General features: G+C 42.2%; 1 protein-coding gene and 1 long non-coding RNA gene across 51 annotated transcripts in view; one reads left to right on the top strand and one right to left on the bottom strand.

Annotated features, from left to right (window-relative positions):
* Positions 1-25,300, bottom strand: part of KCNMA1 (potassium calcium-activated channel subfamily M alpha 1) — a 755,234-nt gene that overhangs the window by 43,256 nt on the left and 686,678 nt on the right. For all 50 annotated transcript variants that reach the window (XR_003121084.1, XM_025395822.1, XM_025395829.1 and 47 more), the window contains one exon: positions 23,088-23,280. Coding sequence is in view for 49 of the 50 variants with exons in the window: in XM_025395822.1 (XP_025251607.1) it covers positions 23,088-23,280 (193 nt within the window). In the remaining variant the exon portion in view is untranslated. The remainder of the gene's footprint in view (positions 1-23,087; positions 23,281-25,300) is intronic.
* The window catches only part of LOC112631186, an 88,650-nt gene that overhangs the window by 32,331 nt on the left and 31,019 nt on the right, over positions 1-25,300 (top strand). The gene's annotated exons all lie outside the window — the stretch shown is intronic.

Raw genomic sequence — 25,300 nt, 5'->3', positions numbered from 1 at the left:
GTGGCTTCCCATGAAGCTAGAATCCAGAGTCAGGAAGGCCAGGCAGCTGACCATGTTTACTAAATTTAAAAAAAGATTATTTACCATGGCAGCAGCTTCTCCTGAAACTCCCCAAAGGCTACCCCAACAGGGTAGAGGTAGCCCTCAGCAAGGTGCTGGGAGGTCAATGTCAAGGAGGGAAGTGGGGAAATGCCCCTGCCAATTTGTGACTGCCCCGCACAAAGCCTAATGACAGTGCTTGGAAACTGTATAAACAGACAATTCTGTGACTCCTGAGCCACACCGTAAGGTGCCTTTTGCCTCTTCAGCAATCATTCTATGCTAGAGATACGAGAGCTTTCAAAATCCTCTAATCAATTCCTCCATTCTTCAAATGAAGAAACTGAGGCTTAAAGTGGAGAAGTTATTATATCCAAGGTCACAGAACCAGTTAGCAGCAGAACCAGGATAGTTGATATCTGCTGTTTTCTGTTCCTTTTTAACCCCTTCTATGCATAAGAAACCAAATCCACAGTGTTTGTTGGGGGTGCAGGGAAGAAACTCTGCCCCCACCCTGGAAACAGGAGTGGCAGCGTGAAGCCAGGCATCCTGACTTCACAGGGCCACTGATGATCTTGCATAATCTGGGTCACATCATCGGTTTATAGATGGGTCTGTCCCCCTCAATCTAGGGCCTGTCCATGTTCTTCCCAGGACCTTATTTAAAAGATGGTAAAGGTGCTGTGGTTGCAGTCAGGAGCCTGCAGGTGTGGGGTTGCTGGCGAGCAGTTAGCCCACCTTGGGGTGCATGAAAACAGGGCAAATGAACCAAGAGGTGGAGAGAATGAGAGAGAGCTCTATCGTTGTTCAACTTCCTGCACCCAAATGTGCCTAAAACCAGAGGCATCCCAGTTACATGTCTCTGTTTTTACTTAAGCCTTTTTGCATTGGATTTCACTTGCGCCAAAATGTCCTAGCTAGTACAACAACTGAGAAAAATCTCCATTCTCTTCATGGTGAAATGATGCATGCAGGCCTGATTTTCTACTGAAACCAATGACCACATCTTCATTTAAGGTTTCCTGCTTGTTTCCAGTGACCAGGGACAAGACCTGGCTTAATACTCTCCTCATTTCTTTCCATTTATAGTAAGTAACATTGACTTTTTTAGCAGTACTTTTTTTTTAAGAGTACTTTTTTTTTTTTTGTCTTTGATTAGCACCTTTGGAAGTTGACTCCACCCACTGAATAAAGTGCCCCATCCTTTTTAGAGTTTACATTTTGGGTCCAACCCAAACCAAAGAAAGTTAAACCAACCAACCAAACAAAACTTCTCTGTAGTTATTTGCCCATTAAGCTTCGTAAAATATATTCAGCTCTTAGACAAGTCTCACACACATGAAACAAATACATTTACAGTACTTGTCTCTCCAAGCTGACAGTCTCTTTCCTTAGAATTAGCTTGAAGAGCTTACTGTGTAAGATGTTTCTCAGAATGGTTGGTTAAGGGGAGGAAGGAAGAAAAAAAGGAAGAAAAAGACAAAGCTAGTAACAACTCAAACACACATAAAACTACAGATTTCGGGAGAAACCTAATATTCACCTGGTCTAATGTCTCCATTTACTCAAGAGCGCATGGTATCAGTGCATTTTCCACAACATCTCAACTTCTCAGTTTTGCCTTCTCCTAATTCATCTTACAATTTAAAAATAAGACAGGTCAGGTGCAGTGGTTCACGCCTGTAATCCCAGCACTCTGGGGGCCAGCGTGAGTGGATTGCTTGAACTCAGGAGTTCAAGACCAGCCTGAGCAACATGGTGAAACCTCATCTCTACTAAAAAAAAAAAAAATACAAAAATTAGCTGTGCGTGGTAGAGTGTGCCTGTAGTCCCAGCTACTTGGGAGGCTGAGATTGGAGGATTGCTTGAGCCAGGCAGGGAGAGGTTGCAGCAAGCCAAGATCATGTCATTGTACTCCAGCCTGGATGAAACAGTGGGACCCTGTCTCAAAAAATAAAATAAAATAAGACATACTTGCTTGGTCAGTATGGATCAAACGACTTACAATTTTACCTCCACTTTGGCCTAAGCAATTGTACTTCTAAAAATATGTGTACAATAAACATACGTGTGCATGTGTCTTTATACCAGCATGATTTATAATCCTTTGGGTATATACCCAGTAATGGGAAGGCTGGGTCAAATGGTATTTCTAGTTCTAGATCCTTGAGGAATTGCCACACCGTCTTCCACAATGGTTGAACTAGTTTACAGTCTGTGGCACTATTCACAATGGCAAAGACTTGGCACCAACCCAAATGTCCATCAATGATAGACTGGATTAAGAAAATGTGGCACATATAAACCATGGGATACTATGCAGCCACAAAAAAGGATGAGTTCGTGTCCTTTGTAGGGACATGGATGAAGCTGGAAACCATCATTCTCAGCAAACTATCGCAAGGACAAAAAAACCAAACACCGCATGTTCTCACTCATAGGTGGGAATTGAACAATGAGAACACTTGGACACAGGAAGGGGAACATCACATACCGGGGCCTGTCATGGGGTGGGGGGAGAGTGGAGGGATAGCATTAGGAGATAGACCTAATGTAAATGACGAGTTAATGGGTGCAGCACACCAACATGGCACATGTACACATATGTAACAAACCTGCACGTTGTGCACATGTACCCTAGAACTTAAAGTATAGTACAAAATATATATATATGTGTGTATACCCATAATTTCCTTATATTAAAAATTTGGCTGCCAGGATCCTCATTCATAGGTATTAAGTAACAACATTCCATTGAAAACAACATGAATGTCCAATTTTAGGGAAATTGGTTAAGTATGCATCCACTAAAAATAATGCAGGAAAACATTTCATGACAGAAAAATGGTCATAATAAAATCTTTGTGGAAAACCACAGGTAACATACTAACATGTACGATCCATTTTTTGAGGGTGAAAGTATTTATATCTATGGAAATCAGACTAATATGTCAACTTTCTTATGCCTGAGCAGTAAAATTACAGGGAATGTGCATTTTCTTTTTGGTTTCTATAATTGCTAAATTTTCTAAAATAAACACATTTTATTTATGCAATGAAAAAAATTTCAAAAATTATAAATTGATTTCAAAGTCCCTGAAATCTCGAAACCTCATGTGATCCCTGTGGGTTGAGAGCAGCTGATGAACATGATGGATGGACACAGCTGGTTCATCTGTAAGGGTCTGACAACTCTTTGAACATTCACTTGATTTGGCAGTTAAGGAGACTGAAGTTCTGAGATGGAAGTGATCAGGCCAAGGTTACAGAGCAAAGGGGCTTTAAAAGAACAGGGCCCAGAGAGAGTTTTCAGGCTTCCAAGTTCTCTGTTATTTCAGTCTCCCACCATCTCGTAAGAGCTGCTGAATCTCAGAGCAGAGGTCACTTACGTAAAGCACACGTGGGCAGTGCAGAGCTGAAGAAACCCACAATGCACACAGGGGAAGGGAGGAGCAGTCAGAGCTAGCTTCCAACACAGATGGAATGTGGCACCTGCTGATTCCCATCCCTGCTCCCACCAGCCTTACCCGTTTCAGAAAGGCTGTTCCCCCTCTTCCCTCCCAACCCACCTCCTGCCGCTTCTTTACCTCTTCCAGGAAGTCTGCCTTGAATAACTTCCCACATTTCATTACTTTACAAAGATGTTTTTCTCTGCTTTTTTTTTCCATCCCCTTTATTATTTTAAAATGTATGAATTACTACTAAATATGTATGAATTACTACATATTAATATTTAAATGTTTTTAAGTATCTTTAATTCTCTATGTTTTATCTTCACATACTCATTGCACTCCCCAATTTCAATATGGCATAGCTTATATTAGTCTTTCTTTATTGTTCTTATTTATTCTTAATTCCTGTTCTGGGACCTTCCCTGTTTGCTGCCACCACAAGAGGACAAAGGCTGTTTTGCCACTGACATGGGATCTCCTCTTTCATGATGGATCACATTTCCAGTAAACTAGAGGCTTACTATGCCATGGAAAAGGCAGATATATACATTACAAGACAGTGATAACAAGCGGATACTAATAAAACGCACAGACATCCCCCCTCATGCTGCCAAGACTATATACCATTTTCTTTCCATTACATCCATTTTTTTCTCCCCTTTTGTGAGCATTAATCAAAGAAATGCAAAGAGCTCATTAAAGTGATAGATTGACTGAAAATGTAAACACCTTTTCATTATAAACAGTTTCTTTATGTTCTTGGTGCTATGGACTTTGTTTTTTAGCATTTGTCATGTAGTTCAAATGTCCTTTTACATTTAAACACCAAATGCCAGATGGGCCCCAGTTGTTTGGTTTGGTATAAAACGATGGCCAGCGCAGCAGAAACCAGAACGACAAAATCACAAGCAAAGTATAACATCCATCTCTTAAGCACACAGAAAATTAAGTAGCTGTAAAAGATGGGTTTGCCAAGTGATCCAAGGCCTTGCCATGAAATTCAGGAAAGCAGAATCGCATCACCAACGACTTTCAGCCAGCTGTCTCTGAATGGTTCTAGAGACAAGACGCCTGGCCCAAGATAGTGCCAAGGTTCCAAACATTTGATAGTTCTTTGAAAGAAAGATTTTCTTTTTCTTAAGTGTTTAAGTGTTTCCTGTATATATGTTTATACTGGCAGATGAATATGTAACTGGGATCTTGGATCTTGGGGTCAGGCATTCCCACATACATACACACATAAATCTTCACTAGACGAGGGTTTGGTGCTGGTTTGACTCTGAGCATCTCTCTGTACAGCATGGTCAATAACTTTTGACCACTACCTGAAATAAGTCATACCATTTGCGGTCTAGAACTTGAACACTGTGGCTAGATTGAATGAGTTTGGGTCCTTCCTCTTTCTGTTTCTAATTTGTGATTTGGGGCAATTTATTTAAATTTTGTGTCTCAGTTTCCTCATCTGCAAAATGAAAGAGGAAGATGTCATGAAGATTGAATGAGTTAATAATAATAATACAGGGAAAGTGCTTACAACAGCACCTGGCACAGAGCATGTACTTCATCAGTACTAATTATTATTTATCAACAACAGGGTTGTAAGCTGACAGAGAAAACAAAACACATGGGTTTTAGTCCCAGGTCAACTCCTACCTCTCTGTAAGAATGTAGAAGGATTCAACGTCTTATCCAAACTCAGTTCTCCCATCTGTAAAATGAGGTAGTAGCAATGTTCCCAATCCCTTTAGATTACTGTGCATCATACATAATATTGAAATCATGATAATTCTGTGTTTAGCTACTCAATATTCAGGAATGTCTGTAGAGTCATTCATGGGGCTGTTATTTTAAGGAAGTGGAACACAGGAGCCCTCTCTTCCAGGATCCTATCACATTGTCTGTATCAACAAACATATCAACATTTCATACAAGAGATGCACACCAAATACATTAAACCACAACAACCATGTAGCTTGCACATCACAACTCCAGGCATGACATCATATCCTCTCTCAGGAGTAGCCCCTAAGGCATGATTCTCCCTCCAGGAGCCCTGCATCCTTTCCATTTGCTAACAGTCAAATCATTCATTTGCTGCCATGCAATCACAGTCATGGCAATGGCTGTGGCCCTTGGTGTCTTCATCTGTAAAATAAGAATGACTCTAAGGCCCTCTCAGCTTTGAGATTTATGTCTCTTTCATGACCCCAAATTTTAAAAGTGATTTCCAACAAAATAAGCTAGCAAAGGGAATCCAGAGGATCTCCTTTCAGACTCCCTCACAAGCTCTAGTGTAGATCCAGATTTTTTTATTCAGTTTTATACCTTTGCCCAGAGGACGAAACTTTACTTTCCAAACCAAGGAGAAGGATGTACTGTCTCCAAAGTTGCTCTAATGGCTGAGAAGACCATAAATAACCATTTATTAAACAAACACTATGGGTTGAAGGAAGAGAAACCACCACAATTAGGCCCCTGAGGCCTGCAGGCACAGTACATAACAATGGGACTCTCATAATCCAGGTAATATATAACCAGTTATTCCATTTTCTTGAAGTTATCTTCATAATCAAGATGCTATCCCAGCCATTGTGGGCTTTAGAACTATTTTTAATTTTAATTTAAAGAGCAATTAAAGAAAGACAATGGATACACAGGATAATAAAGTAAGTGATTAGCAGCATGCAAATGACAGAGGTTTAATGATAATATGGTTCTAGTCTCCAAACGGCTTGTCGAGAGAAGGCCCTTTCTACATGTGGTTGTTCAGCTAATGTGTCTCAACCCACAATTACAACATTGCTGACACCATTAACCAGTGAAACAACATCACTTCGCGAAATCCTTGTTGTCTCATTAAAAAGGAAAGGGTCAGGTAATTTACCAACGTTGTATGTCTAGTTTTGTTGTTGGTAATTAGCAAACATTACCCAGCATAGACTCCCACTGGGAACTAGAGGAACTTTGTGAAATATTAAAGAAGAAAGCCTTTATATTTCACCGGAAAATTGAAAAGAGGTGCAGTAATATTCTACCTGTCATCTTTTTGCATTTAGGAAAAGGAAAACGCAACTTGGAACTCTTTAATTTCAGGAGAAATATTCAAAATGCATTGGGAAGTCACTATCCACATGAAGCCCCTGGATCACCATTGTATACTGGCAAATAGAATCTGTGTCCCTGTTTACAAAAGCGAGTTGGAGACGGGGGGATGGGAAAATTGCAAATTTCATCTTTATTGCTCTTACTTACGTTTTTTGAATTAATCTCCTTGAAATAGAAGAAAGGGGCAATAAAAGTTTTCTTTTTGAAACGCTGCAGGACTTAAATAAGCACCAGAATTGTTTATTCAGAAAAATACACACACACACACACACACACACACACACATTTAGACCTAAAGATAGAGGAAATATATTCCAGGAATGAGACTTCCTGCTTCCTTGCTTCCTAATGGAATCTTCCCCACATTGGAACTCAGAGCCCACCCCCAACACTGGCCCATGCTTGGTGTGTTGTCAGGGAGTAGAATGGTACCTTATTCTTTAAATGGAACTTTTGGAACATAAAACACATTCCAATAAATGTGAGCAGAAAATTATGAATTCATTAAACTACTTTGGTATCTTGTGCTATATATCATATTTATATTCCGACTACGGTAAAATATGCTTTAATATCTTTAGGCAACTATAAGGACTTAAATATTTATAAAATGGCTAAAGATAAAGTATGGCCCTCTTATTCCTACATACAGATGATGTAAGGCATGCAATCAAAGACAATAACACTCTCTGCCCATTTGTCATCTTAAAGGAGCCGATCAATGCGCCATCCCTCGTGTGCCATCTACATAAGAGTTGTTGCCGACACAGGCAACTCCAGAGGAGTCTGCGCCTTAAAAACTACCTAGAGTGCTATACTTCATAGAAAACAGGCCTTTCTGAAAATGGAGACAAAACAATAAATTTGCAGGCAAAACAGCTCCAAGAGGGGCTTCAAAATACTGCTGTATTTATCTCTGGGACATGTGGGAACAGGAAGCATTTTGATTTAATATTTCATAACATAGAGACAACTGCTTCCTTGCATGGTATATACTTAATGGTCATAGAAATGAGTTTAAAAAAAAAAAGTTTCAATATCTTAAATGCAAATAAATAAATAAGGAGACACACCTACATAATAGGAAGGGATTCCTTTGGAAATATGGAATAGACCCATATAATCCCAATAAAGAGAAAGCCACCATGAATTTATAATCACCTAGGGGCCTATTAAAAGTAGTTTTATAGATTAAGTGTGAAACCTCACCCTCATGTTCTTATTATTTACCTTCCTTGCTTGCCTGTAGGCCCGTGGCCTGATTGATTTTCAAAATTCTTCCATTTCCTCTGCCGATTAGGTATTCAAAGAATTGTTTGTGCCCACCTGCCTTGACCTCTCAAATGGACACCTCCTGGTTTATTTTCCCAGCTCCACTAGCTCCCTGCTGGGAACCATGTGGAAGTTTGTGAATTTCTCATATATCCTGCATTTGCACAATGTCTGTTATATGCTTTCCAAACCTCCTAGCGATCATGCCTAGGAGAATGATTTATTCTATAAATAAATTTCTAAGATAAATTTCTATGGAAATGTAAGCTTTAGTAAATCAGCTGCCCTTATACAAGGATCAGAGATGGTTTCCTTGAGTAAGTAAGGGACTAGGCCAGGGTTTCTTGACTTGGGCTGCACATTGGAATCACCAATGCATGCCTGCATCAGTGTCTAATTTAATTGCTCTGGAGTATGGCCTGAGCATTTCAAGAAGGTTAAAAGTTCCCCAGGTGAGTACAACGTGCAGCTAAGGTTGAAAACCAGTGGGCTAGTTCAGAAGTAAATCCACCCCTTTATGGTCAACTAATCTTTGACAAGGGTGTCAAGAACACACAATAGGGAAAGGACAGTCTATTCAATGAATAATGTTCAGAAAACAACATTTACATACAAAAGAGTAAACCTCAACACTTCTCTTACGGCATATACAAAAATCAAATGGATCAAAGACTTGAATGTAAAATCTGAAACCGTAAAACTCCTAGGAGAAAAAATAGGGGAAAAGCTCTTTGACATTGGTCTGAGCAATGATTTCTTGGATATGACACCAAAAGCACAGGCAACAAAAGCAAAAATAAAAAAGTGGGACTACATCAAACTAAAAATCTGCACAGCAAGGGAAACAATCAACAAAGTGAGAAGCCAACCTACCTAATGGGAGAAAATATTTTAAAACCACCTATCCAATAAAGGGTTAATATCCCACCTATATAAAGAATTCATATACTAAATAGCAAGAAAATAAATAACCTGATTAAGAAATGGGCAAAGGAACCTAATAGATATCTTTATAAAGAAGATATACAAATGGCCAACAAGTAGATATGAAAAGGTACTCAATATCACTCATCATCAGAAAAATGCAAATCACAATAAGATATCACCTCATACCCATTAAAATTGCTATTACTGAAAAGACAAGTGATAACAAGTGTTGGTGAGGGTATGGAGAAAAGTGAACCCTTGCACACTGCTGCTGGGAATGTAAATTGGTACAGCCCTATAGAAGACAGTATGAAGTTTCTATAAAAAATTAAAAATAGAACCACCACACGATTTAGCAATCCCACTTCTGGGTATATATCCAACGGAAATGAAATCAGTATCTCAAAGAGACATCTGTACCTCCATGTTTATTGCAGCACTATTCACAATAGCCAAGGTATAGAAACCACTGGTGTCCATTAATAGATGAGTAGATGAAAATATGGTCTGTGTGTGTATGTACCTACACATATATATAACGGAATATTATTCAGCCATTAAAAAAGAAAGAAATCCTGTCATTCAACAACATAGATGAACTGGAGAACATTATGCTAAGTGAAATAAGCCAGGTGTAGAAAGACAAATACTGTATGATCTCACTTATACATGGAATCTAAAAAGTTGAACTCATAGAAGCCGAGAGTAGAACAGTGGTGGCCAGGGACTGTGGTGAGGGTCAGGGGAAATGGGGAGATGTTGGTCAAAGAATACAAACTTACCATTATAAGATACATAAATTCTGGGCTGTAATGTACAGTATGGTGACTATAGTTGATAGTACTGTGTAGTACACTTGAAGTTTGCAAAAACAATAGATCTTAAGTGTCCTCATGATACACACCTGGGTGTGTGCGCGCACACACACACACACACACAATAGTAACTATGGGAGATGATGGATGTGTTCATTAACTTGATTTTGGTAGTCATTTCACAATGTATATGTATATCAAATCATCATGTTGTAAACCTTAAATACATACAATTTTCATTTGTCAGTTGTATCTCAATAAACCTGGAGGGGAAGAAAATCATTAGGGTAGGTAAACCTCTTAAATTTGTATATATTTATGTGTCTATGAGGAGGTAGGAGGAGGGTCACAGAGAAGATTCATTATTAGCTATTTAAAGGGGTACAAGACCCCTTTCCCAATTGAGAATTAATATGCTATAATAGATTTTCTGGCTGAGAACCAAAATTACTGTTTTAAGAAAAAAAAAAAAAAGAGGCAAAGGAGGGAGGCCACGTGCCATCTGTTGACTAGGTGGAGTAGCATGGGTCCTGCTCTGGAAGGACGTCACTTCACCGACATCAGGGCTCCTGCCACAACCAAATTCCAGAGGTTGGAAGTGTATGAGGTTTTCTGTCAGCGAGCTGTCCCAACTTCTGCTTTACAGAGCAGCTGGGTTGTGCGGCGCCATGCTAGCCTGTCTACGGAGGGGAAGAGCCCCATGCTCGCTGTTCATCTGCCCTAGTTCTTCCTCAACTCCTCTGTAGGTTTTTGTTAGTCTACCTCACCTGGGCTGCTCATCTTCCAAAGGTGTGTTGGTTTCTATCATCATCTATTTTCTATGCATATTTATAGACAAACAGATCAACAGTAATTCTGGCTGCTAGGTACAAGTGGATAACCCTAACTTATGATTTGGTAATCTGGGAGCAGGAGGGGATTAAATAAAATAGTAAAATTGTAATAATAATAACAAAAATAGCTAACATTGCTTTATTTCTCCCATCCTAGGTAGGAAGTGCTTTAACAGCCATTCACTCAGGGTTGCCAGGTATGGTTGTGAAGGTTGGGCACTGCACAGTAGCTAATCTAAGTGGGTACCACTCATATCAATGGTCATTGTATATTTGCATATTTATGACAATATTTTTTTCCTAGAAGATGACAGAAAAGTGTAGTGTCCAAACATATTAGTACATTATCACCATTTTTTCAGCAGATAAAAATAAGGTGTCTTGAGACAAGAGTGATTTTTTCTGACTTACTTAAAGGTACTGTGTGGACAATAGAAAGCCCTGTATCTCATTGAATTCTCATAGTCATTTGATGAGCCAGGTGCATTTGGTATTCTTAGTGAGAAAATTGAGATACAAAGAGGTTAAGTAATTTTCCCAGGCCTAGTAAGTGGCAGATCTGGGATTCAAACCCAAGCTGTCATTCCAGACCCCACATGTGCCATGACTGAACTTGACTGCAAAGTGCTATTTCTACAGTCCTTGATGTTTAATAATTTTTCTGTAGTCATCATGTCTTTGTATTCACACACTGATCCCTCGGTGTTTTGAGGTGGGGTCATTTTAATAAACCCCATCTTATAGATGAGGAAATGAAATCTGGAATCTTGATTATGTCAAATTGCATATGATGGACAGAACCAGGGTTTAAAACCTGTTCTTTAACCTTCCATGACTGCATCATTACTCTGACAGCCACGTTTGTGATTCACCATCGTGAACCAGAGCAACAAAACCCATCTTCCAAGTTCCTCCTGCTCCAGTCTACCGCTGAGAGGAATGTTCATTTCTACATGGCCAGGGAAGCTCTCAGGAAGCATTCACAGCTCCCTGGAGGAGAAAGCAGAGATATTTTCTGGCCTTTGTTGAACTTTGGAGGTCTCAGTCCTACAGCCTTGGGCCGTGGGTTGTTACTGTGTAATAGTACATCCAGCGAGGGCAGTCAAAGGTTGAGGACCAGGAGCTATTAGTAAAGGTTAAGGGAATAGGACAGTTTATACTAGAGACAACCTGGCCATCTGACAAAGGCTCCTACACACAAGTGCAACATCCTTGATCTCTGTAACCCCTGTCCAGTGCCCAGTTGTCAAATGAAGGGAGACTAAAGCCTGGAGGGAAAGTGTCGGTTTTTAATAAAGGTATTTGGCTGCTTTATCTCATTTGAGGGCACGCTAAGAGAGAACAGGCTGCAAACAACAGCAGGATTAAATCATTTATTCATGTATTCATCCCCTCCACAAACCTCTACTAAGTGTCTACTAGGTGTGAGGTGCTGTGCTAAGCATTTAAAAAGATTTCTGGCAGTTGGTGAGAGTGAAGAGGTCAGCAAAACAATAGAACAGGCTCTTCTTTGGAGGATCTATTCAGGTTAACAGTGGACCCACCGACAAGCATTTCCTTTGACATAGTGAGCCCTTTAAGTCCCTCGGTTATACCATTAGTACACAAATAGCCAGGTGACCCTCTGCGAAATACACTTGGCCTTTCCTGTTTCTGTGCCTTCTATTACTCAGCTTCAGCCTTTTCCACATGCCTTTATTTATGTTAATCACACTTATTTTCAAATCCCAGTCCCTTTACTCTGCATTCCTTCCTGACTACCACAGCCCAAAGCCACCTCTGCCTTCCTATAACACATTGCGTGGCAGCAACCATGGGGCACTGAAAACATCTGGTAGAACATCTCTCCTGGAGATCTGTAACAAGATGCTCAAGGACTATTCTGCTTTTCTAGAATTCAGAAAATAATTTTCCTCCAGACCATTCCATGAAGTATAATTGAAGCATTTAAGGACTAGCCCTATCCTTAAATGTTCAATAAATCCAGAACTACAGTCATTTATAAATCAGTTGGATTCTTTGCAGGGTCACTTTTTTTGTTTGTTTTTGTTGTTTGTTTGTTTTGCTTGTTTGTTTGTTTTGTTTTGTTTTTGTGATAGAGTCTCACTCTGTCGCCCAGGCTGGAGTGCAAAGGCGCAATCTCGGCTCACTGCAACCTCCACCTCCTGGGTTCAAGTGATTCTCCTGCCTCAGCTTCCAGAGTAGCGGGGACTACAGATGTGAGCCACCACACCTGGCTTATTTTTGTACTTTTAATAGAGATGGGGTTTCACCATGTTGGCCAGGCTGGTCTCAAACTCCCAACCTCAGGTGATCCACTTCAGCCTCCCAATGTGCTGGAATTACAGGCGTGAGCCACTGTGTCTAGCCTCAGAGCCACTTTTTTATTTTATTTTTTTTTCTTGATATGGAGTTTCACTCTTGTCACTTTTAAGAAAAGAAGTAAAGTTTTAAAGACTGCTCATGAGTTTCTGCCTATAAGAGAATGGGTGAAGATAAAAATGCACTGAATGACTGGCTAGATTTATCTGCCAGCTTGAGGCATCTGTGCTATCTTCACAGCAGGTGTATTGAATGAAATGACTCACACTCTGAATGAGGAATACACTGGAATGTTCCAAGCCCTGTATCATTAAGTATGTGTGTCAAAGTTGTTCCATACAACTTATTTTGTTTCTGTCCCTTTTGCCTATAGATCCCATTACCTCTACGACAGCATAGACTATGGAGAGAACAGGAGCACTAACCTCAGGCATAGGATGCAAACCAAACTGACACTCAGGATATGGTAGTTGACCTATCCTTATCCAGAATTTCATGAGGTGTCTTAGAGGGTCCATGGGATTACAAGACTTCCTTTACTTTTTTTCTGATTTTACAGCTGTGCTTCCCCCCATAAGACAATATCTCTGGATCATTTTCTGAGCCTAGGCTTTGGGCACTACAGTGGTCTTTTCATTCTCATCTGCCGCCTGTCATGGAAACTTCCACTTGAGCATGGAAGGAGTAAATAAAAACTGCAAATATTCTTTAAGTTTCTTCACAAAGAAAGTAACAGCTGGGTCTCAAATATTCCACCCTTTTCCTGACAGCTCCAAAGTCCAATCTGTATTCACAAGGAAAATAGAAAAGAAAGGCTCCAACAGTCATACTGTTCACAGAGACAGGCTAAGCACAATGCTTCACATTGCCCCCAGATTTACTCGTTTGTCCAGCGGTAGTAGCAAGAAAGACTCAAGCCAACAGAATCTTAGTACCTCTCATTGTTGGAACAGCTAGGGTCAATGGCTCAAAAAACGGGGATTCATGGAGACAAGAACCGTTGAAAACAAACTTCATCCCCTTGGGTGCAAGGACCAGTTTAGAAGTGAGGCTGGCACAACTTGAGCACTTTCATCCCCCTGAATGTTTGTCCTGGTGGTGCCCCCGTGACCCTTGAAAGTACATGTATATCTTCAGGCCCATTCTCATCAGGATAGCACTTGCCTTTTATGAGACAGGCTGATGTGCTGAGAAAAGCATGGACTTGGAAATCAGATGTTTGGAGATCAACTCCACGTGCCCTTGACTAGCTATGAGGCTATGGGAAAGGTCCCTAATTTCCCCCGAGCCTCTGTTTTCTCATCTGTAAAATGAAGGTGGTAACTCTCCCTCAGCAGATTGTCAGGGAGATTAAAAAAGATATTACACAGGAATGTGCCTGGTGTATAGTTCACCTGAAAAAAAAAATTACATTTTTTTAAAAGAGTCATTAACCAGGCACACAAATTTGGAGGAGTAAACTGGCACATGAGAGCCAGATGCTAAAACCATAAGTTCAGTCCAACGCCAACACCACCCCACATCTGCTTTCTGTCTCTGAAGCTAAGATTTCCCTTCACGACAGTTGTCCCAAGCCGGGCCTGAGTGGGGATGCCCTCCATGCATGCAATTGGAAGGAAAAGATTATTTTGTCTGTTTTTACTTTTTCTTCTGCAATACACTCTCCAAGAAAGTCTTTTATGTATGGAGGGCATAAAACTCTCCATGAGTTCAGAAAGTAGCCCAAGTTTCTCAGTCTCTTATTACAGCTGCTGCTGTTGTTTTTCCTTGTTTCTTTTGCTAGGAATACATTACCAGAATAGTAAATGGCAGGGTTAAAGAGGATCTCTCATGTGATGAAACACGCTATATAGGAAAAATTCTCCTAAGTTGAAGTCATTTAGAAAACAGCTGCAATTGCTGCTCTGCTGAAATACGTCTGCACCTGAGATTCTTGTGATGAGATTCATCTTGTGATGTCCACAGAAGAAATGTAACAGGGCAGTCCCCTTTCTGTACTTGAGACCTGCTCAGAGCCCTAAGCCAGATTTTCTTTATTGTTTAGTAAGCTCTTTTAATGAAATGTACTACTCTTATTATAGAGGACTCAAAATAAGATCTAAATCACAAACCAATAAAAGAAAATTATTGGGCTGGGTATCTAAAGTTACTACCTAGAGGCTACTCCAGTGTGGTATTTATAAATCTCTAAACAGTTAAGTATAATTGTCTTTCTGGTTTTTGGGACGGAAGCCAACAGCCGTTTCAGTTACAACGGAAGAAAAATATTTTAGCGCTGAGCTTTGTTCATTCAGTGGGTATAAAGAGAAATGGCTTCTCCCCCACCGCCATTTCAGAATTGAGAGAGAATATTGTGGTAATGAAATGTTATATGGGAGCAGCTGAAAAAATGCTTCTCTGATTTCAAGGAGGGGGAATGTGTGTGAGGATACATGTATAGGTGTGTCTGCAAGAAACAGCGAGCAGCCTGGGGGTCAGGAAAGCCAAGCTTGTAGTAGTGGGAGAAGGCAGAGCCCTGGGAAAAAGGCAGGTGTGGAAGGGTGGTGTGGAAGTTGAAGATGGGGTGGTCTGTCCAATTAATGGAAAAGCCAGATGTGCAGCTGCTCACCCCAATGCCGTCTGCTCCTCATCTTTAAACACAAAGACAGTGCCGTTCAGGAAGGACATGAATGCTTCCACTAAAAGACTCATGACCCCAATCCTGACAAACACCATAGCTCTCCCTCTGGAGTTACAATGCAGATCATATAAAACACAGATCCCTGTGTAATAAAAATCAGGAACATGCTGGATATCCTTAGTTATAAAGGACCACAGAACTCATCTCTCTACCAATCTCCCTCCCATCACAAAGAGCGTGTCAGTAACTCTCCTTTGGCAAAGAGACAGGGATAGGAGGCTCACTGCATTGCAGGCTGTCCATGCTATTCTGGAAATATCTTAAAATCCTGTTCTCCTTAATTATTAACCATTGGCCTTGGTTTTTGTCCAATGGAGCAGAAGATTAAATGGCCCTTTAAGTCTGCTGGCCTTGTTCTCTTAACCACTTGGCAAGTGACATGTTGTCCAGGCACTGCCCCATTCTGGCTGTCCTCTTCACAACATTTTTTTTTGTTTGTCAAATTTCTCCTTCAAATCTTCATAGCTCTTGACACATTCCCTCCTATCCCAACAAAGATGAAACAATCACTGCTCAAAAGAAATGATGCTTTTATCACCAAGGTTTATCTAGCCTGTCTTTACTGATCATTTGAAAATTAACATGCAGAGGTCCTCAATGCATTCTATTCTGTGGATTTGATCCCAGAGTTCCACTTTAGGAAGGCCCTTTTAGTTCTGCTTTTTGTCATCCAGTAATTTAGAGATCCTAATCCACATTGTCTCACACAAAGATAAAAGAGAAATCACATTTTCTTCTTTGGAACAGTAAAAGACATCTCAGACTTTAGGATAGGGAAGGTGTGCCCTATGCCCCCAATTAATGCTATCTCTCCAAGGACTGCTGCCATACTTCCAAAGAAAAATGTCATTCCCTACTTGAGGCTCTTGACTTTTGTTGAAATGCAGAGAAAGGAGAGTGCCTGCTTACATGCGGACGTTCATTTAGTGTAACTATAGCTTCAGGTCAGTGAGGGTGGGAGGAAAGCTGTGTGTGTGTGTGTGTGTGTGTGTGTGTCTATAGAGAGACACAGAATATGGAAAAAAGGCAAGAGGAACTAGGCAGTGGACATATGTCTTGGGTTTGAGATCATGGCTCCTCCCTCCCCTGGGACGTTCGGGACAGGCTCAGCTTTTGGTTCTCTGGCTTCTACCAAAGGTTCCCTCTACCCTCTCTTTCTAAGATGGTCCTTATCTTTGGTCCTGCAATTCTCTTGCCTCTCTCCCTCTCCCTGAGGCTTTCCTTTGCTCCTAGAGCATGAGCAATGGGTCAGATCACTAGAAGCAACTTTTTCCTGGATTAGGGACTTCATTTCCACCCTTCAGCTTTTCATGCCCATCTGGACTTTCCACTAAGTCCTCGTGGAAATAAACCATGACTAAAACCCAATCCTCCCAATACTGCTTTCTACTGCAGCCTGTCCCTCCACTCTGCCATCCTCTGACCCCCAGAAGGAAGTACACATCCATGCAGACTGGTATGTATCTACAGTGACTCCTGCTAGAACCTCCCATTCTTTTTCCAGTCCAAGGTTTCAGGCTTCCATCTGGATAGCCACAGTTCATAACCAGAGTCCTTGCATCGTCTTCCTTTCCACTCCAAACAATGCTTCACGGGGCTGCCAGATCCATCTCCCTAAAGCTCAGGTCCAATCCCATCACTCTCTTGCTTTGAAACCTTTTGTAACTCCCCAGTGCCTACTAAATTATTTACAGCTTCCTAACTCATAGACACATAAAAATTATTTACAGCTTCCTAACTCAAGAAAGAAAAGAAATTCTTCAATGCCCAACCCACATTTCAGCCTCATCTCTCCCTGCTGCCTTACATGTACCATTTTGGGGCCAAATTGTACTTGTCCCTGTCCCTCTAACACATCCCCAGGGACCTCCGCCCTTACTTCCATTCTCTCTGTCTCAAGCCAGCTCGCTTTGCCCCCACCTGTTATCTTTTTCAAGCATGGAATTAATTACCCTCTTCCTATAAATCTTTAATGACTCCCCCGAATCCAAACCTTTAGCAAGACAAGTCTATACTTTAGGACTGCACCATCCAATGTGGTAGCCACTGGCTATGGGTCACTTTAAGTTTTTATATTTGTTAAAATTAAATAAAAGGAAAAATTTAATTCCTAAACACATTTCAAGTGCTCCATAGCCACATGTATTCAAATCATCCACAGATGCCACCTTTTTTTTTTTTTTTTTTTTTTTTTTGAGACAGAGTCTTGCTCTGCCACCCAGGCTGGAGTGCAGTGGTGTAATCTCAGCTCACTGCAGCCTCCGCCTCTCAGGTTCAAACGATTCTCCTGCCTTAGCCTCCCGAGTAGCTGGGACTACAGGGGTGTGCCACCAGGCCTGGCTAATTTTTTGTATTTTTAGTAGAGACGGGGTTTCACTGTGTTAGCTAGGATGGTCTCGATCTCCTGACCTTGTGATCCACCTGCCTTGGCCTCCCAGAGCACTGGGATTACAGACGTTAGCCACCATGCCTGGCTGATGCCACCTCTTCTTGAAAGCCTTCTCAATTCCTCAAAATACATAAACCAAGGATCCCTTTGTGTTCCTCTGTTTCTAGCCTCGTCCTTGTCTCCTTGCACTGTCATTGTTTATGGGGATACCCCCTCCCTCTCACCTGAGTCCTGCAAGCATAGTGAGTGGCTGAATCCAAGCAACCTTTAGTCACCTTTGTGTTCTGGGCCTTTAGAGTGCCTGATGCATGGAGAACAGCCATTTATTCCTTTTTGTTTTCCTTAGGAGTTACCCTTCCTGGAAGGGTAAGCAGGAAGAAACTGCAAGATCCTCATTTCAAAACAATATGAAAGCAGAATGGGAAACGCCATGGCATGCTCCCTCTTTTCAGGTATGAACTGAAGCAGCTCAGAGAGCAGACCCTGCCTCCCTCTGCTCACCCTTTCTTCCAAGATCAGACTCAGTTCTCATCTTTTCGAACCGCAGGGAAACAGTCTGGCAAGAGCCACTGTTGTACCAGCTGATTTAAATTGAAATGTTTTCCCTGGATAAATGTGTGCTAAATAATACACCAGCTCTCCAGCCAAAGGGAAGTGACAGGCACTCTGTAAATAAAGGCACTTAGTTGCTGGTAAAGAGCTGTAAAGTGGTTCTGAGCTGATGTTTGCTGACCAGCAAGAAGAGCTTCATCTGCTTTATATAATTGTCACTGCAGTTTTGCCTGCTGTATATTAAAACTGCATCTCATAGACCCGACTGTCACATTGGATATACCATCTGGCTTGGGGTATGCCACCTTTTTCTGTAATTGTTTTTGACAACAAGCCATCACATCTTGGGTCTTTTCAGAAAGTGTCTGGTCCAGAATCCCTAGGCTGGGTCAGTTCTGACACCATGTGGGCTAGAAAAGTGACATCAAAAGGGAACGTGAAAAGAGAACAGAAGAGAAAAGAGAGGCTTTGTTAGTCTAGGAGCCCTAATAACATGCAGTGGCAGCTGTCCAATGAAGGTTCTACTTTCTCAATGTGAAGGCACATTTTTCATGCTAAATTATATCATGTTAGGAAAGCTTTCCATAAGGTTGCATGCATATTCTGGCCCCAGAGCATGGCGCTTGTCCGGAGTCCACATTTCTACCCAGTGAGGTTCTAGAGACATGGAAACAGTTCACCAGACAAAGCAGAGCACGAGGTTCCATAAAGGACCACAGAATACGTAAGAATGAAAGCAAGGGTGTCAGTGGCCAGAAATCTATGCAGTTATCACTCAGAGGAAGTTAGATTTGTTTCCCAAAATGATAAGAGTAACAAGAAATCCCCAGTACTTTGGGAGACCAAGGTGGGTGGATCACCTGAGGTCGGGAGTTTGAGACCAGCCTGGCCAACATAGTGAGACTCTGTCTCTACTAAAAATACAAAAATTAGTCAGGTGTGGCAGTACACACCTGTAATCCCAGCTACTTGCGAGGCTGAGGCAGGAGAGTCACTTGAACCCAGGAGGTGGAGGTTGCAGTGAGCTGAAATCATACCACTGCCCTCCAGCCTGGGCAACAGAGAGAGACTCTACCTCAAAAAATAAACAAATGAAAAAAAAAAAAAAAAAAAAAAAACCAGAAGAAGAAAAGAAAAAGAAAGAAAAGAAAAAAAAAAAAAAAAGGAGAGTAACATGAAATCCTTTTCGTTCCCCATAATTCCTATTCCCTTGGAGCTTGATCATGCCAAACACCCAGATAAAGGATGGCAAAAGTATCTTAGGCCAGTGGGCACTGCAGTTAGTCAAAAGGGTCTCAGATCTAGAGAGGCAGGGAAACTCCTCAGCTCACAGGCTGACAGGAGCCCAAGGAGTGGGGTGCTGGGTCTGCAGCCAGAAGTGAGCACTGGGGAAGGAGCGATTTCTCTGTGTTGATGGCTCCCACTGGACCACTGCCTTTACAAGGTTAGAGTGTCACCAGAGAACAATATTCAAAAACAAGAGAGGAGCAGACAGACAAGAAAACAATGGGACATAAAGGCTTGGTGGGCCTAGAGCTTTGACACTCTCTCTTAGGGAGAGAACAGACTGCTGGCTAGTGAGAGACAAATGCTCCTCTCCACTGCTGACCAGGGGTCTACGAGAATCACTGCTGAGCATAGAGACACATCCTCTGCCTTCTTCTGTCATGTGTGCGGTCTTAGTCCATTTGGGCCACTGTAACAAACACCATAACCTGGGTGACTGATAGACAACAGACATTTATTTCCCACAATTCTGGAGAACGGAAAGTTCAAGGTCAAGGCGCTGGCACATTCAGTCTCTGGTGAGGACTTTCTTGCAGTGTCCTCACATGACAGAAGGGGCACGGGGTCTTTCTCAGGCTTCTTTTACTTTATTTATTTATTTGTTTGTTTATTTTATTTCATTTTGTTTTAGACAGAGTCTTGCTCTGTTGCCCAGGCTGGAATGCAGTAGCGCCATCTCGGCTCACTGTAACCTCCACCTCCTGGGTTCAAGCGATTCTCCTGCCTCAGCCTCCTGAGTAGCTGGGATTACAGGTGCCCACCACCACAGCCGGGTAATTTTTTGTGTTTTTAGTAGAGATGGGGTTTTGCCATGTTGGCCAGGTGGTCTCAAACTCCTGACCTCAGGTGATCCGCCCGCCTCAGCCTCCCAAGGCGTGAGCCACCGTGCCCAGCCTCAGGCTTCTTTTATAAGGACACCAGCCCCATTCATGAGGGCTCTACCTCACGACCTAAACACCTCCCAAAGGCCTCACCACCTAATACTATCACCTTGAGGGTAAGGATTTCACTGTATGTATTTGGCAGGGAGTAGGTAGAGGGGACAAAAACATTCAGACCATAACTGTGTGCATGTGTGTATACAAAAGAAAGAGTGCCCTTCTTTTTTCCTTTGGAGGAAAAATAAGCTCCCTTTCTCTTTCCTCCATATCTCCTGTCAAAACCTATTTTTCTTGCTTATCCTGTCCTAAAAAAGAATAAAGAAGGCTTTTGGGCACCGGGGAGTGGAAAAATTGTTACCAGTTTGGCCTTTATATAGGATCTAAGAGGCTGGGATAAAGTTTAGGAGAACTGGAAGGAACATCTATATCAGATGTGTATTTAACTAAATTATACTCTGAGATTCTAATCTACGGCCCTGGAAAATCATGATAATTGAGTTTGGAAGAAACAGTCATGTTGGGGAAAGGGAGTGTTTTCCTGCCCCCTCCTGCTGGTTTCTGTCTCTACTTAAAGGGAGAATCATTGCTTCCACTTTTTTCCACTCCCCTTGATGGTTCACTCCTCTCCAGGAGAGGAAGATCATCTACCAAGGGTTGGTCACGTCCTGTTCATGTGAAGGTTTACTGTGCTTTAAAGGGGTACATTTGAGTTGTCCGGGGATCTTGCTGGAATACAGACTCTGACCCGGCAGGTCTGGGATGGGCCATGAGATTCTGTAACTCTAACAGGCTCCCCCAACAGACACCCATACTGTGGCAGGGTACAGAGGACACATATTGAAGGTCAAGGGCTTAAAGGCAGGAACCAAATGCCAGCTTGCCTCTTTCGCCTTCTAGAACGTTAGCTTGCTGTCTTCTCACATCCTCTCTTGCCTGTGCTACCTAGGCAGGCCGCACAGGAGGCAGGCTCTGACTCTTCAGGATGCAGCTGGGAGTAAGCTCAGAGCCTCTCCTAGGCCTTCACACGTTGTGCTGTCCTGCGGGCACAGCTGAGCAGGTGGATACCAATATTTAGATTTGGGTGTGGCAGGGAGGATGGTTGTGTGGAGAGGTCAAAAATTAGGCTTCAGGCTGTATCAAGGTGATATCAGAAGGACAGAAGTCATTTCACATGCAACACCAAAGGGGAAGGTTCTCTTAAGCTTGACCAGAAGCTGCTGTGAATCTCAAGATCCTCAGGGAAGCCCCAGCCCCTCTCTCAGTCCCTAGCAGTGAAGACACTGGCTCCTAGAAAGCTCATCTGAGAGATGATTTGAACCCGGGTCGGCCAGGGTCTGGCTGCCGTTGCCTCCAAAGAATCAAAGCCTATCTTTCTCCTCCACTTTCCAAATCTCACCCCAGTGCCCATCTCCCACCAGTTGACTCTAGCCCAGAGCCATGCAGGGAAGAGGATTCTAGGAACTATTGTTCCTGGCTTTTCTGCAATGCTAAGCAAATGTTAGAAGGCAGTGGTGGTGATGTCAAGTTGACAAAAGATAATGTAGCTCACAGATCCAGGATGCATGATTCAGCTGAGTTTCTAGAAAGCCTAGCATAACAGGAAGGAGGTCAGACGCTTGCCCAGCTATCAATGAGATGATGCTTCATATCCCAGTAGCCATAGCTCTCATGGGCTGTGTTCCTACAGCCTTCCATCCTGGGCTGATGGGATTCAGGTCCCCATCAGGCAGCCAATGCCACTGTCTCGTAGCTCGTCTGTAACAATGATCCTCCAATTCATGGCAAGCCTACACGGAGGTGTCACTCAAAGGAAAATGCTTTGCATCCTATCCTGCCAGATCCTGATTACGGAGGTCATTTGTTATGAAGGTTTTGCTGTGTTGCCTTTCTGAGACCCCTAGACATCTTTACTTGTAACCACCTGCCCAGGGTCCCAAAGCAAATGACAGAAAAGACTAGGGGCAGAGTAGGAAGGCAGACGTGTGTCACTTAAGGCTGCTTTGCCTCCGATAGGAAAATGTGTGGTCTGACAAGTGTCACCACTTGCTAAATGACTTTTAGTGTCCATAGAGTTGCCGCTCTCCAGAGATTACCATCCCTCGGTCAGCAGAGTCCTAGAGGCAGTTCTAACAATAGCAAAGTTTCTCTCCCATCCCAGCCCAATGGCAAAAACATATATTGGAAGGAAACGGTCAGAATTGTGCAGCCAGCATCTTTTCAGTGATCTGACATTTAGATGATGACACTGGTCATGAAGCCACTCTTTGGGAAAGCTGAGGGGGTGGCCATTTAAAGGCTTGTTTATCCTCTGGAAAGGCAACCTAGTCTGTATGTGGGTGACCAGGTCTCAAGCCTGCACGGGAACGGAAAGAAGAGGCAGCAGATGCCCCTTTGAAAGCCATCACGGCGACCGCAGGTTTCACTGCCAGGCAGGCTGATGTGAGCCTCTTTGAATTACTGAGTGAAGGATATCCCTCTTGCCAGCCCCTGTCCCCCGTAGGCACAGCAAAGAAGTATTACAGGCTGTCCTTACCTTGGGAATTAGCCTGCAAGACCCCGATGCTGTCATCAAACTGCATAGATTTGATGTTGAGTGACGCCAAGATGCATTCCTTGTCCTGCAGCGAAGTATCATCAATATTATTCTGATTGGCTGACAGGATAACGCACATGTCACAGAGGTTGATGTTGACAGCCCTTAAATCAGCCCGACTTAATGGTGTACCCTTTGGCATAGAGGAAAGGAAAAAAAAAAAAACAGAGGTGGGGAAGAGAGAGAGAGAGAAAGGAGCAAAAGTGAGAGGAGAGGGAAAGAGGAAAAAAATAAAAACAAATTAAAGATGGAGTCGGAGCTTTGGGAAATTATTTAACAAGTATCTTTTTTATGCCTTGACATTAAGCTGGCCTAACTACATTCAAGGGAATAGGAGCTGTGTGCTAATCTAAAGGGTAGCCGGTGCTGATGGCAGCATTTTAAGCTTGCTCTCAATACTCAATCAAGCTATTACAACAAACGCAGGAGAGGAATAATGCCAGGGTTCTACATCTTCTTCCTGCCTGGAAATTGTCTTGATTTAAGTAACTGTCCTGTGGCAACCTCTGGCTTTCAGAACGTAACGAGGGGGTGGGTTTCAAGTGCCTGTTTATTTAATAGCAGGTCACTTCTGTCTCAGGCAAAAGACAGCAGTTTCAACGCAGCCAAGGGGAAATGGCCAGTGAGCATGGAGTGATGAGGTGGGCCTGGACATGTGGCTCAATTTGGAGGCTATGGATGGAGTGGAATTAATGTGTGTAATGCAAAAGAGATATGGAAAGGAGTTAAGCTTCAGGTCATATAATTTTATTGCATATTTTCAGCAAGAAAAAGTACACAAGGAAATGGCCTAATTGTCCAACAACATAGGAATGGTGAAATATACTTTTGGACATGCACACAATGAAAATGTATGCAGGAGGTAAAGAGGCAGAGCTGGCTGCCCATGCAGGCATCAGTTTAGAAGCCTCTCTAAGATAGAGGGGGAAGTGAAAAAAAAAGTTCTAGAGCAGTTAAAAAAGTATAGTTTCATTTATGTAAAAAAATCCCACAAAATAAAATTACATATATATAAATGTATGTAAATTTGGAAGGAAAGCACAGGAAAAATACGCATTACACTAATAATGGTAATTCCCTCTGGGAAGGGAAATAGGATTGGTGGGGGTGAGGGAAAAGTTTGCTTTTGACTTTATATATTTCTATATTGTTTGAATATTTTATAACAAGAACATATTTGTATATTACAAATATACAAATATATACTTATTAAAAAATAAATAAGCCAGTAAACAGATTTTTTAACATAAAAAATAACAACAAAAGACAGTGGAAAAATCCCGGATCCAGGAGGTAACAACAGAGTCCAGGAATGCAAGCACAGGATAAAATAGAAGGGTTAGAGTTGAAGGACAGGGCCATGGCCTCCACATGCTCTGTGTCTTCAGGTGGAGCCACAGCAAAATCATCAGGCCACCCCATGTCATAGCTCCCCAGTGGCCATGCAGCATCATTTTGGGGCTCCCGTCTGGCCACCAGCTTCACTGGCCCTCTAGCCTGAATCTAGCTTCCTCTTTGCCTATGTGGTGACCTGAGTTACCTTCAACTCACCGATTGTGTAGACCAAGGGTTTGCCAACTACCACCTATCTGTGAATGTCCTCCTGTAATCTGCCTTTCTGGAGACCTGGCTTTGAGAAGAAGAGACTTGGCTGCAGAGATGGAGCCTATCTACCCTCTTTTATGAGTCAGTGGTAGTCATGATTCTATTCTCAGCCCCTAAAATATTGTGCAACTATGGAGGAAGGGGCATTTAGCACTGTGCGTACTGCTGAGACACAACTAGTTCCAGGCTCTAGAGCAGCATCTTTTTGAGAGAAGGAGAATGCCCTCTTTTCCTGTGGTCTCTTGGTACAAAACAAGTCTGATCGACTTCCTGAATCATTTTGCCAGTACATAAGCCTCAATTGCCTGCATCCATATTCTCTTAATTTTCACTTTGTAGGGAAGCCAGCCATAATTGTGATATAAGATGATCCCTGTGCAGTTGTACACACATGATTTCAAACCACAAGAAATACAAATGACATACACAGAAATCGCTTATGTTTCTCTGGGCTGGCCCTATAGGCAGGGTACTGTTTAACCAATAAACTCTGTGAAGACATAGGTGAAGGCCCATTTCGTGAAAATCTATTGTGCTTGAGTATGTTA

The sequence above is a fragment of the Theropithecus gelada genome, chromosome 9, assembly GCF_003255815.1.
Source record: "Theropithecus gelada isolate Dixy chromosome 9, Tgel_1.0, whole genome shotgun sequence".
NCBI classification, from domain to species: Eukaryota; Metazoa; Chordata; class Mammalia; order Primates; family Cercopithecidae; genus Theropithecus; species Theropithecus gelada.
Note: the sequence above shows the minus strand (reverse complement) of the source record. Positions and strands in the feature narration are given on the sequence as shown.